At 32.3% G+C, this 14,872-nt stretch overlaps 1 protein-coding gene across 1 annotated transcript in view; it reads right to left on the minus strand.

Moving 5' to 3' along the window:
• VPS13C (vacuolar protein sorting 13 homolog C) overlaps positions 1-14,872 on the minus strand; it is a 176,509-nt gene that overhangs the window by 129,398 nt on the left and 32,239 nt on the right. Inside the window, exons 6-14 of the mRNA XM_014780787.2 lie at positions 13,037-13,146; positions 10,640-10,699; positions 8,150-8,209; positions 7,236-7,316; positions 6,072-6,129; positions 4,428-4,555; positions 2,803-2,909; positions 2,092-2,263; positions 825-887 (exon numbers count right to left, since the gene is read on the minus strand). Of these exons, the coding sequence (XP_014636273.2) occupies positions 825-887; positions 2,092-2,263; positions 2,803-2,909; positions 4,428-4,555; positions 6,072-6,129; positions 7,236-7,316; positions 8,150-8,209; positions 10,640-10,699; positions 13,037-13,146 (839 nt within the window). The remainder of the gene's footprint in view (positions 1-824; positions 888-2,091; positions 2,264-2,802; positions 2,910-4,427; positions 4,556-6,071; positions 6,130-7,235; positions 7,317-8,149; positions 8,210-10,639; positions 10,700-13,036; positions 13,147-14,872) is intronic.

The following is a 14,872-nucleotide window of genomic DNA, read 5'->3' on the forward strand; positions in this document are numbered from 1 at the left end:
TTTATTCTCTTGGCAGAGAAGATTAGTGTAATTTTTTATTTTTCATAACTAGAACTTAGACAATTTATTTAACCTCTCTATGCCTCAATTTCCTGATATAAATTGAAGATAACAGTACTTCTCTCAGAACTGACAGTACCCAACAAATTACATCAAGAAAATGTTAGATACTATTTTCATTTTTATCACTAAACTTTCTACTTTAAAATTTTCATGAGTACAGGGGCTGGCCCGGTGGCGTAGAGGTTAAGTTCGTGCTCTGCTTCAGCAGCCCGGGCTTCCCAGGTTCAGATCCTGGGCGCAGACCACTCATCAAGCCATGCTGTGGGGGCATCCCACATACAAAATATAGGAAGATGGCCACAGATGTTAGCTCAGAGCTAATCTTCCTCAGCAAAAAGAGGAGGATTAGCAATGGATGTTAGCTCAGGGCTAGTCTTCCCCACCAAAAAAAGAAAAAAAAAATTCATGAATACAAAGCTTCAGCAAAAGCAATCAATTCTTAGCCACCAATATTTTGAGTTCATTTCAGACTTAAGTAAAATATTGTTAATCCAAGTGCTTGCTGTGTTTGTCTTTAGTTTTGAGATATTTTTTAAATGGAACTAATCCCATTGTGTCCTATTGAAGTTGTAAGAGTTGAAATGTTAATGAGAAGAGGTACTCAAAATAAGTCTTGAGACTAAACTAAACCAGGAAAACTCAACTTTTATTCACTTGAGTAAATCTCAACAACTTTCTCAAACTAAGATTTCTTGATCATAGGTTTAAAGTAGTAGTATTAACATGTTTAAAACATAAAATCAGCTTACAAAAATGATTACCTCAACTTGTGCTTGTTGCCTTGCTAAAATTATGTTAAAAACATCTAGAGTCTTCTCCAAATCCTATAAAACAAAGTAGAAACTTGTCATAAAGAAAAATGGTCATTAGATTAAAAACATTTTTTTCTTCTATGATTTCTAGGTTTATCTAGTCCATAAACAAACAGTACTTGTGATCTAATGAAAGCATAGGTATAAATTTCAAGGTACACTTGGCTTTTACATTTTTAATTTTTGCAATAGGGAAATAATTTTTCCAAGAAAAGTAAATCCCCATTAAACATAATATGAAAATAAGAATTTTAATGAGATCTTTATAATACACAGACAGCCATATATGCAAATAGAAACAAGAATATTTTGAAGGGGACTTGTTTTAGGTATTATCCTTATGGTTCGTACTTCTAACTCCCTCTATTCTATATTATTTTACAACCGTTGTACTAAAATAAAGTTACCATTATAAAACACAAAATTTAAGAATGTAAAATTCTGTAAATCAACAAGTAGGGTAAGTACAAACTGATTTGGTGAATTTACATAAAAGTACGTAAGAGGAATCTAACATGTACTGGGTGTGTGTCAGGTGCTCTATGTGTTATCTCATGCAATTCTCACAATGCTGTGAGACAGATATTGTTTCCACTTTATACATGAGAACACCAGACCTGGGATGTCAAGAAACTTGATGCTTTTTCTAATATATAATACTAGTGATTATCATATATTTCAGAATAATAGGAATTCAATTAATTCTTTACATTATGAATTTGTGGCAGAAATAGTTACATGATCAAGATCAGATGATATTAAGCAAATTACATATTCAGTGTTGTGTTTTTCTAGTTTCAAAAGGGGGTAAATAAGACTCCTCCTATCTTAAGGAATAAGAGTTGTTGTTTATAAATAATACTTTGAACTCTTTAATAAAAGCCACTAACAAAACCAATAATATACATCTACCTAATAATAAATATACTTGAGCAGCTGTGATATTCATTTTCTAAACATTATTATAAAAACCAAACACAATTCTCTAAATAGTTCACAGCTCATTTTATCTGATACTAGGATGGGAGGGGAGAGTTTTTTTAAAGAAGAAAAAAACTGGGAAAAAATAGTCCGCATTTTCCCATTAAATTCTCTCAAAAAGAGATAAGTTCTGTTTTTTCTAAAATTATATTTTAATTCAAATTAAATATAGAAGAATTAACATTAAAGGATGATTTAAGAAATAATACCTTTCACCAATACATGCAAGATATACCTGAATTTGTTTCTGTACTTCTTCTGGGACTTTAGCCTGGGTTAGCTTGTTTTTGTAGGCATTTTTATAACTCTTGAGCAACTGCCTGTGTTTTTTAATGTTACTCCATGACCACATCTGTGTATACCTTCTTATATGAACTTCAAGAACAGAATCAATTGCATATTTCCACCTGCAAATCAAATTTTGTTAATGCACATTTGAATATAAAGGTTTAAGAAAAAGCAGGAAAATGACTTGGACTTTTTAGATCTACACTGTTACATTTTTTTTCTCATTAACTGTCTTCCTAGAAGAGCTCAGCAATAATATTTCAATTCCCCAGTACAATTCTCTGACTTAAACAGATTACAAAATGAGCAAACCACTCCAGGAAGAGGGTATGCCAAAGCAAAATCATAAAGGCACAGAATGACATGTTGTGCAAAATTAATAGTATCCCAATATGGTTATAAAACATTGAGCCCATGTGGGTGAGTAAACGGCAATAAGATCAAAAAATGCTGCAAGTTAAGAATTTGGGAATAATCTAGGAGCAGGAGTACAAGAGAATGTTTTTATAAAAAAAGTAACAAGGACATAATATAAAAGATATTCCTATCATTAAAAAAAAAATGTGGCTTCATTACATGGCTTTAAAGGTCTCTTAACCCTGAGAGTCCCTAACTATATGATCATATGTTTCTCATAAAAAAGAAAATTCTAACTTACCATTGTCGACCATTGGTATGAAGTGGTAAATAAGGTTTATATTTCCTGTAAGGAGCATTTCTAACCATATAATCCACTGACTCCAAAAGGTCAATCATACTTAAGTACTATTAAAACAAAAACAAAGTTACATTTATTACATTGCACACATGAATAAACATCAAATTTTATTATATTTTCAGTCTAGTGAGACTCCAAATTCCCTGATCAATGAATATCATAGTTGCCTGGTAACTCAATAACATATTTCATCAAATTTAAGACACCATTAGTTATAAGTTGTAACATAATTTTTAAGTTCCACTACAAAAGAAAACACTGCCACTGATTAAACTGTCATATCACCAATAATTATATACATCCTATTTTCAAACATGTTAAAGTATGAAATAAATGCATGTTAGAAACAGTGAAATATGGTATCCGTAACCACCGACATGGAACATGCTTGTTCCTAAAACTACACATTTTCCTCCGGTCCATCATTTCAGCAGTAGCTATCTATGAGCTGATTTTCAAACTGGTGCAGAAACTTATTGCAAAACTAAAGCAAGATAATGCTATTTAATTGCCCATCTTACCACGTACATAACAACTCTGTGTGTATGTGGTAAACAGCTCAAATGGAGAAAAACACACACACATGCACACACACATGCACACACACGCACACACATGCACACACACATGCACACACATGCACACACACATGCACACACACACGCACACACACATGCACACACACACGCACACACACGTAACATGACTGCAGGTAAGATGAAAGCAGCAAGTCTAGCTTCTTCCTCTCTATTTCTCCTAATGTAATTCTACCTAAGGGCTACCATACAGCTATTCAGCACTTAAAATGTAAATAGTCTGAACTGAAACCTACTGTAAATTTAAAATATACTCCAGATTTCGAAGACTTAAGGAAAAAGTAAAGGATGTAAAAGATCTTAATTTTTTATATTGATTACATGTTGAAATGATAATATTTTGGATATATTAGGTTAAATAAAATATTACTAATTTTATTAATTAATTTCACTTTTTCCTTTTACTTTGTTAATGTAGCTACTAGAAAATTTAAAATTACATATACAACTTGCATTATATTTTTAGTGTGCTGCACTGGGCTAAAAGCTCAATTAGCTAAATTCTCTGTCCTTCTTTCACATCCAGTTCTCCAGCTCTGTTATCCCCTGGGCAAATAACCAAACTAGAGACACAAATGAAGGGAAAAAGCTGTCAACATAGTTGTTCTACAAATTAAGTAAACCATATTTAATATAAGAGCGTCTGCTACTAAAATCTGAGGAAGAAAAAGCTAAAATCCTAAAATCCTCCATCAACTGGGGATTAAACGAGAATAATGTCATTCACTACAATTTGGTAAGATTCTTCACCAATAAGGAAAAGATCAGATAAAATGAAGGAAACTATTTCTTAAATTTGGCATTTATTTTCTTTTAAAAAAATATATATATATATATATTTTAGGAGTCAAATTTCATCATAACGTACCAAAAGAACCACCATAGCATTGGAGAAGGAATAATCACAAAAGACAAAAGCAATCAAGATTCAAGGCTAACCAAAGCTAGAAACGTCAAACTGACTCTTACCTGAGGTTTAGTCAGTTCAATGGCAATATTTTGTACTTCTATATTCCAATCAAGTTTGGGTGTTTTGAGCTCTGTTTCTGCATAAGGATTCATGTAGAGTTTTGCAGAGGCTGATATGGGCTGGAAAACTTATATCACATGAGAAGACATAAGATATGTTTATATTACATGTAAATAATTATGAGAACACTGTTACTCTGAAAGTAAAGAAAAATGATGAAAAATACATAAAAAAAAAAAAGTTAAAAAATCACTACCAAAAAATATTTAAGCATCTACCTATCTGCATAATAACAACTGTCAAGCTCAATGGTTAAAACGGAATCTCCAAGGAGGAAACTGAAGTCCTATGCTTCTAAGTAAGAAATGTACAAAATATAGACAATCTACTCTCAGTTATTCACAGTTTGTGTAAAATTAGGCTTCTCTTCCTTGCTACAAGACATTTAACGATTTCATTATTCATTAAAAATATTAATACAAAGTAGGAAACAAAATCTGATTAATTTCTGTCTTATTTAATCACTGGCAGAATTTAGGAACAGAATTACAAGTGAAATTCATATTGCCCAGAAAAAAACTGCTTACTACTTTACAATTTTCAAAATGATCATTACATATATTATCTTAGAATCAACTAAAGAAAATATTTTTGAAGTCGAGAAGTAGTATGAAAAGGTGTATTAGAGAAGATGAAAGGGCAAAGTAAGTTATAAATTTTAACTGTGAATAATATTAAATTATATAAATTTCAATACCTGATAATGTTTACAATTTGTATAAGACCATAAAAATTTATATTTATTTAGAGGTTATTTACAAGTGGAAAATGTCCAAGAATGAAGTTGTAGATTTTTCTGAACTAGTTCTTTCACGAATGAAACTTGAAATGCTTTCACAAACTAGCAGCATCTGAAAACTCTGTCATCATTAAATCTTAGAGAGGTCTATGAGGATGAGGAGCAAGTGCCAACTCTCATATAATGGTAATTAGTTATAAAAGAATATGAAGAAAACAATAGTGAACCAGAGTAATATGGAATATGGCAGAACATGGGCATGAAAGCTGAGAACGAACATAAAGAAGGATACTAAATAAAAACAAACCAATAGCTTCTTTAGACGGAAACTGAAATGGAGGAAACAGATGGGATAAACAAACAAATAAGCAGGCAGCTTTGTAAGAGATCTATATTTAAAAATAAATAAAGGTGAGGCTGCAAGAAACAGAAAAGTTCACTTAAAAAATTCTCTAGAGTGATAAGTTTGTCTTAATACTGCAATAGTGACATGCTAGGGGTGACTTAAATATCAAGATATCAGAAACTCAGTTATTAAACAAAGAAAAAAAAAGAATACCTAATTCCTAAAACAAAGAAGATGATAACAAGGTAAGAAGACATGGAGGTCAAGGGGGGTTAGCTACTGGGAGTGAACTATAGCCACACTGCTCTTCTCTCTCTCATTCTCCAATAGTTATAATCTATTCCTAAATAATTACTTACAATCCAAAGATGCTGTATCATAAAACTAAGGTATAAAATTAACTTTCTCTTTGTCAAGGTAACTTATCAGAAAAAAGTATATTAAAATATTTAATTCCATGCTTCCTGTAACATGAAATAAACTTTTATCATTACTTACTATATTGATGGTTTGGGGGTATTTTGCTACTTGTAAGAATTTCACTTTTCAGCTGATCCTAAACAAAAAATTTGAATTATATGAGAATGAAAAAGAAAATGCACACTTATTCAGCCACACATACAAAAAGAAATTTGGTTTTTAAATATCTTTATTCCCCTCTTTGTAATTAGTAGTCCACAAGAAAACACACTAAGCATTAGTTACAGGTATATTTCTTTAGAATAAAACATAGAAGTAGATAATTTTTTAAAATTCTAAACATCTATAAACATTATAACATTGTGTTCCCCCGACTTAAAAAAAAAATCTATATAAACATCCATGAATTGGGATCTCAAACACTTTCTAGACTAAGGCAAATTATTTGTTATAGTATCTTTCTGAGAAATGAGAGATACAATCTTGGAATTAATTCAGTTCAGAAAATTCAACTCCTCTTCCTTTCTCCTCTAAGTAAATAAACATGACTAAGACTGGCTTAGTACACTCAGGTTTTAAATTAATCTTTGATTGTTCAGGAAATCATCATCACAAATGCTTACAACATTCACCAAGGATATACTCTTTTTTTTTTTCTTTTTTTTTTTTTTTACTGAGGAAGATTAGCCCCCAGCTAACATCTGTTGCCAATCTTCCCCCTTTTTTGCTTGAGGAAGATTAACCCTGAGCTAATATCTGTGCCAGTCTTTCTCCACTTTATACGTGGGTCGCCACCAAAGCACGACTGACAAGTGGTGTAGGTCCACGCCCAAGATCCAAACTCACAAACCCAGGCCACGGAAATGGAGTGTGCCGAACTTGACCACTACTACACGGGGCCAGCCCCAAGGATATACTCTTTAGATCTGAAAGGTACCATCTTTCTTTACAATACTCTTCAAGTAATCATTCTCATATGAAAAACCACAATGTAACCAGAAAGCTATCAAAATGAGAGTGTAAAAGACCATTTTAATTTAATACTATAGGTTCTCATCTGTCTAGTGAATGATTTGACAGAGATCTTCAAAAACAAAACTGATTCCAAAAACTGTTTCATATTTCTGATTTAGTTATATACAACTTAAACAAAAGACTGATATCCCGTCCTCATTAAGGACCTCTTATGTTAAACAAATTTAGGGAGTGTGATTAGCTCTTCCAGGTATAAACTGAAATTACCAAGATCTGTTCTCTTGATCCCTGGTAAGACATGCTGCAGTTTACATTCCAGTAGGCACTCAGACTGTCAAGTCGTATAAGCTATAAAAGAAAAATGAAAGACATCAAGCAACTAACACATCGAAATTATGAATCAGTATTAAAAAGTTATTCTCAAATTTACTGTGAAATTATCCAATTGCCATTTTGAACTTTTAAAGGAAAGAAAATAATGCAAAAATGGGGGAAAATATATGCATGTTATTCAGAGACTTTATTATTAATATAGCATTTGCTAAATGGTGCTTCCAGGAACACTATTTCCAAGGGGATTCATTCATTCAATTATCAAATATCTACTGAGAACTTAGTATTTAACAGACCCTGTAAATGTTTTGCTGAGTAAGAAAGACATGATTCCTCCAGTGGATATGAACGGCTGTTTCAAGGGAAGGGTGAAGGGGCAGGATTCTATGATCAACAAGGTGGGGAAAGCTACCTACTAAATATCCCTCTTGAAGATTCACAATGTTTATTAGCATACTTAAAGTACTGTGAAGTCCTGTAGTTTAAAATAAAATGAAACATACCTGTTTAACTATGTAAAGCTTAGTACTTTAGTCAATAACTTACTTGAAAAGAGAATACTTTTTCTACAAATCTAATAATAGCTCAATTACCTAATGCTCCATAAAATACAATTTGAGAAATATTAATTTTACCCAGTTTCTTTACATGCTATGTGAGGAACCTAAACCTCAAAATAGGTAAGTGATTATACAAGGTCACATAGTAAGTAGCAGAGACAAAACTAGACCTTAGACTTTTAACTCACACTCCAACGGCACTTTCTGCTCCATCAAAGTTTCTTCAAGAAAATACATTAAGTGTTTGTATCTAGGAAAATAACAAGAAATTTTAATCTAGTCTAATACCTTGTATATAATTTTTTCTGCTTCATTTAATATGCATGGAGTCCATTGTTCATTTGCAGTCTAAAAGAAAAAAAGAGAATAACTGTGAAATGAATTATACATATCACAAAATAGTGCTCTAATAGTTGTAAACTGTAACAAAATAGGAAGAAAAGACATCTAGCTAATGTTGGCTAATGTTAGCTGTTTCTTTTCATATCTGTATGACAAAATCAAAGGAAAGGTGAAAACAGAATTGAGGAGGTTCTAACTTAACTGAGTTCATTCATCCAGAAAATAATTACTGAGCTACTGTGTCTGAACTGTGGAAGGAACTGGGTACGAATAAAAACAGAGAGCTAGACTATAAGCTACTGAAGAAGGTCCACATACTTAAAAATAATGAAAAATAATTATTGCAACGCAGGAAGAAAATCAGGATCATATGAAAATCACAGCATGAACACATTTCTAGAAAATCTGCATGGTCAGCAATGCCAAATGCTGCCATGAAATAAACTAAAATAAACTTATTCAGCAGCTAGGGCGTTACTGATGAACTTGTTAACAACAGTTTCAGTGGACTAGTAGAGTCAGAGTACAGTGGGTACGGAGTCAGCAGGAAGTAGGGAAATAAAGGTAGCAAAGGTAGAGAATTCTCTCAAAAAGTTTAGTTAGAAAGAAGAGAAATAGAAGGCAATAGTCAGATGGGGCCTGGGTAGGGTGAGAGAAGGTTAAGGAGAGGCTTTTTAATTTTGTTGTAAAGGAGAGACGTGAATGTGATTAAATGCTTATAAGAATAAGGAGTTGTAGGGGGAGGGAGGGGAGTTTAAGATTCAGGAATGTGAAAGAAATTGATGGAAAGAAGGCAGGAAGGGAGAGAGGGAGGAAAAAAAGTTCCTGAGGACATGGGGGAGGAAGGGATCCACATCAGAGGTGGGAAGATTACCTTAGCTATAAAAGTTTAGATTGAAATTGCAAAGATGGAAGAAAGGAATAGTATGGCTACAGAAAGAGGTAAGTTTGCTGTCATTGTTGTTATAGTAGTCAACGCAGTAGTTGAAGCAGGAAATAATGAGCCAGACAATGTTTCAAGTGCTTTCACAAACTATCTCTTTTGATCATCACAAAAACAGTAAAATATAGGTACTATTTTATCACTGAATGAATGAAGGTTAGATAGAAGGAGAGCAACATGGTAACCAGTACAATAATATGTTACAGGTGCTTTGATAAAATTTAACGGGGAGCATAAAAGAAGAAATGGTAAATTCTAAGAGGGAAGTAAAAAAGGACAAAGAAAGACAAGGTAATACCTAACATAAGTATAAAAACCTGAATAGAATCTCCAGGCACACAAAGGGAAGAGAGTAACACAGGCAAAGAAAACAATATGAAGAGTCTGAGCAAAGATACAGAGAATCAAACAATGCACACTAAGGAAACTATGCATCATTCTTATGCAGGAGTATGCCTGTTATCAGTCAATGGGAGGTATATGACTATTTTGTATTTTTTGTTTCGTCTGCTAGAAGGTCATTAAATACTGTGATCACTTGTGACTAATATTGTTAGTCTAATTTTTTGGGAAAAATTCTCTCTCTACCTTTCAGAACACAGATTCCAGTCTCTTTAAAGCTGTTATTGTATATTTCTTTTTTTATCGAAAGCTACTTCAAATTCATTTTGGAAACAGGTAGAGGATAAACAGTATATTAAACACTAGCTTCTTTGACTCTCTTTCCTTTGTTTCTCCAGTTCTTTTTCATGTTTCTGCTTTGGTCTTCAACTCAAGGTGTATCTCTACTTCTCTGCATGCATGTATTATTCTTAAGGCCCCCATGCAATCATGTCCTTTTTCTGTTTCTCTGGCAGTCTGCTTCTTTTTCATTTTTCTTCTTTCCCTACTAAGGTCCTCTCCATATAACTAATCATAAGGAAAACATGTATCCAGTATGATTTACTGCTCATTGTCCTTAACTTTAAAGCATGTTTCCTAACACTTAGTTACCCATGACAGAAAAAAAATGTCCAACATAAATATACACACTCTCTATTCTTAAAGACCTTTAAGAGAAAAATCAAACTGTATTATACAATACTTAATCAAAATATATTACCTTATATACATCTCAATATAACATACACACACACTCATACATACAAACATGCACACATGTAGAAGCTATTCGGAAATTCCATCTACCTATACCAAGGATGAGAACATACCTCTATAGAAATTTATCTTCCCCTACTTTCCCACGTTTAAGATATAGCTTTTAATTCTTTCAAGGCTTTTGATATTTGTCAAAGTCAAAGACAAATCAAAATAATTAGAGAATGTAATAAAAGCATCACTAAAAATTCTGAACTTCTAGAAAAGCTGTAGAAAGATTATACATAAAAATAAAATAGCTATTTGTAGTGATAGTTGATTTTAGGCAATTCACCCTGTGACTTGGAAATAATATTTCACAGGTTCCACAGAAATTTTAAATAAGACCACATTACCAATAGACTAAGTTCTCTCAGTGTGACACCAAAGGAAAGAGGCTGCTTTGGATCAGTGACCTATCAAACGAGAAAAGGTTACATTAAATACACTGATGGTGAGAGTAAATCCATGCTCTACTCTTTATAACAGGCAACATAGCGCAATCAGTTTACAAGTAAGTCACACAACCCAAATGGATTTATGGAAAAGAAAGGGGAGGAAGGCAATAACATGGCTGGGATTATCCATATTTTGTAGGCATGACACTAATATGATACTTTCCCAGTGGAACTCTTTTCTTACTAGAACTGAGAAGATTCACTAACCATGACTCAACAGATTGTCTAGATAGTTTTAAAAAGAGAGAGTTTCTTTACGTATATCATTAAAGGTGTTCTTCATAAATAAATAAAACAAGTTGTCTCAGATAATAATACTGCCACTAAATTATCTTTAAAACATTTAAGATTTTCACACTTAGAAGTGTGAACTGTCTCTTTAAACCTTTAATTTCCTTGACACTTCAAAAGTGCTTTGATAGGAAATGCTCAAGATTCTTAATATTTGATTTCCTCAGTCTCTTAACCCAAAATCTGCCAATGTTAAACTTCTGTTCTATTTCTGATCTTCAATACCTAAGTTATATTTATACACAATGCTTAAAATGTACCACAATGTGTACGATGTCATTGTTTTAGACATCTTGAAGATGTCCAAAAGTCATAGAGTTTTTTGGTCATGACAGAAACTAGCGAAACTAGAGAGAGGAGAAAAAACATAATGTTCTGAATCATCCAACAGGGACTCCAGAGTGTAGTCACATACAGCCTCTCAAATAAGAAAAATGCATGCTCTGGTACAGCTGAAAAGCACAAACAGCTTCGTGAGCTTTGTTTTTAATATCAAATATATTATGATTTGTAGCAAAACATATTTTCCTTTATTCCCAAACTCATCTTTTTATACCTACAGGTAATTAGCTGAAACTAATTTGCAGCTATTTCAGAAGGAACTTTAATAAAACACAACTCCTCAGTTGCTAATGCACTACCTACAAACTAGTGCTATCATCCAATGAGCATCTTTACGATAAATTATTATACTTTCTCTACCCCTACTTCTTACACTCTATATTTTTCATTATCCTTCTAGATACAATAATTAAGGTAATAACATTGAAAGAGAAATGATACAAGGAAGATCCTCTTGCACTTTTTAATTCTTTACCTTTTAGATTATTTTAATGTATTTTGTCACTGACAACAATTTAAACATAAATGATGTTACTTATCCCACTCCTGTGTATCTGTATTTTTTTTATTAGAGAGAAACAATGTACCTTTCTAATTGTACTTGCCCAGCACAAAAGCTTAGTTTAAGTTCCAAATGAGGTTCTCATTCATCAATATGCCATTAGTTTTAAGAATAATTCACTTGATGTGTTGAATAGATTTTATTTTCCTAAGTTTGTTTTAAACAAGGGAATTGATGAATTAGGTTTTTTAGACATTTATTTGTTTAAAAAATTCAGTTTAATGACAATATAAAACCATAACAAGATAGAGATGGTATATCTTGAAAAACTACAACTATGTCTTACTGAATATTAAGTTACATAAGAAACATATGAGGAAAGGAAAATAAATTCTAAATATGTCTGTATTGCTTTAATTCAATCCAAAATTAAAGCATATCAAACACAAAAAAAGGTAACTCATTTTTGGAAGAGATGGAATATCATTTCCAATTTCTTAGCTAAATGAAAAAATTCAAGGTTTCTTATATATGTTTCAAACTTTAAAACAAAGCAATGCATATTAAGTTCAAAATATTTGTTATATTTTAACTAAAATTAATCAGTAAAACAGTTCTTAATCAAGTAATGTTAAACTTCTGGTTATAAGTGACGTCTGGTTTCTAAATATATTGTTGCACACGTATGCGAATAGTTGTGGGTGTTCAGTCCAACCTCATGGAACGTAAAGAGAATGGGACTAGCAGTCAAGTGACCTGGGTTTTAGTCCCCACTCTACCAACCAGCAGTAAATTGATTATTTCTTCCCCTCTTAGAACTAATTTTTTTGTCAGTATAAAACAAACCAGTCCCTTAAAGTTATAATAGTATAAGCGTTAAGGCACTAAGCAAAATTCAAAATAAATAATATAAGACAATCTGAAAATCTCTTATATTAGCTTTAGAAAGAAGCATATGGTGGTTTTATGATATATTTACACACCTAATGAAAAAAGCCTAACACAGGAAAGGAGATATGGTAGTGTACTTATCAGAAAAAAAAAAATCAATCTTGGATTTAAAATTGGGTACAGATAATCCATATACAGACAAATCAAGGATTAGTATCATAAAATACACATTTAATTACTAACAAACTGAGTAAACTGAAATTACTTACATCATCTTCATATTTAATGTGAATGTCAGTGATTTTTACTTGTATATTTTTAATTACTTGAGTTGCCAATTTTTCCAAAAATGTATCCTTTTTGGCTTCTTTTGGTTTATCTATAAAAAATAGAAAATACAAGCTCAAGAGTTGAAATTCTCAGATATCTCATAACCAATGACCAAAGGATAGCTAAAGCACTACTCAACAGAAATTATAGCATACTCTAGTGTCCTTCTTTTATTTTAGATTTATTTTAAATTTTAATATACATTTTCAACTTAAAACTTACTTTTGAATAACCCTCATTTTACCTTCAAAGATAGAAATCAAGTGGCAATGTGTATAAATAACACACAGCATAAAAACTACTTTTACCTACCTTTTGAGCGATCAAGACCTTTAAAAGGTTTCTTAAAATGTTTTTTGTGCTTTTTACGTTTACGTCCTTCTCAGTGGAAGCATTTTAGTGAGAAAAGGATAAAATTCAAGTTAGCAGACTAGAGGACAGAAAAGAAAACAAGAGAATTCTTCCTGACAGCAAATTTTGGTACAGTACACCTTACTTTATTCTAAACTGACCTATTTCATTACAAACAGAAATTCACAAACTTACTTTAGTACAGAATACCATTCTTTAATCTAAAAAATAACTTGGCAGGTACAATTATACAAAAATTGGGCCATACACAATGCCCTTTATAATACTTATGACTTTTCACAATACAAATTTTAATTTCAATGTTACCAAAATATTGGAAATGTAATAATGACAGAATATAAAACTTTCAGAGAAAGGTTTTGATAAATGTGTGGTAGGGACATAGGAACACAAATGAAATGAATGGGTAGGTTGCCAACAGATGACTTCCTCTGGATGATAAACCTCACAAGCGAAAATCTTGAATGACTTTAGGATAGAAAAAATACAAAAAGGGCATAAAATGTACATTGAACTGTACATTGAAATTGGCTTAATAATTCCTTTAAAAATCTCATTCTCTTTTATCTGGCACTGCCTCACTTCACGGCATTAACCAACACCTATCTTATACAAGTCATAAATCTTTACATTCAACTGCCTACTAGACATCAACTCTAGTCTACACTCTTGAGGCAGTCTCTGTACGGTCTCCCCTCCTGCTAGTCTCCACTCTACCTCCTACTAAACGTCCTTCTATACCGCTACCAGACTGATATCTTCTAAAATACTATTCACAGCTCATTAATCCCCTACTCAAAATTCTTTTAAAGGCTCTCTGCAGCCTGCCAAATAAAATGAAAAAGCGTTTGCAGGACACAAAGGTCCTTTCAAGAACTAACCCCTATCTCCTTGTCCTGCTCTATCTCTTGCCAGTCATCCTTGCACTAGATACTTAAGAAATACTATTTATACTTTCCAAAACAAGCCATACTTTCTAATGCCAAATCCTCTACAGGGGTCATTCCCTGAACTTGAGTTGCCCTCCCTGAAGTTCTTCACCAGGCAAACTCCTAGGCCTACAAAGCTCAGGTCCAGCACTACTACCCGTGTGAAGCATTCTTCAACTACTCTAAGCAGCTCCAGGGCCACCTACCCCTGCACCTTATATAAACTTCCATTAAGCAGAGATTACACTGTATTGGAAGTGTCTGCACAACTTGCCACCAGGCAGGAGTCTTTATTAGGATAGGAATTATCCTATTATCTGGGCACAAAGCGCATGAAACATATCTGTTCAAATGAATCAAAAAATCCACATCTGAACATTATAATAAAATATATAATCTCAGTTAACGTTATATATATTTGAGAATATATATATGAAATTTAGCTTGAAATTTTAAATTTGTTCTTCCTTGATA

Source organism: Ceratotherium simum, chromosome 3 (genome assembly GCF_057802395.1).
Source record: "Ceratotherium simum simum isolate JZ-2026a chromosome 3, ASM5780239v1, whole genome shotgun sequence".
In the NCBI taxonomy this organism is placed as follows: Eukaryota; Metazoa; Chordata; class Mammalia; order Perissodactyla; family Rhinocerotidae; genus Ceratotherium; species Ceratotherium simum.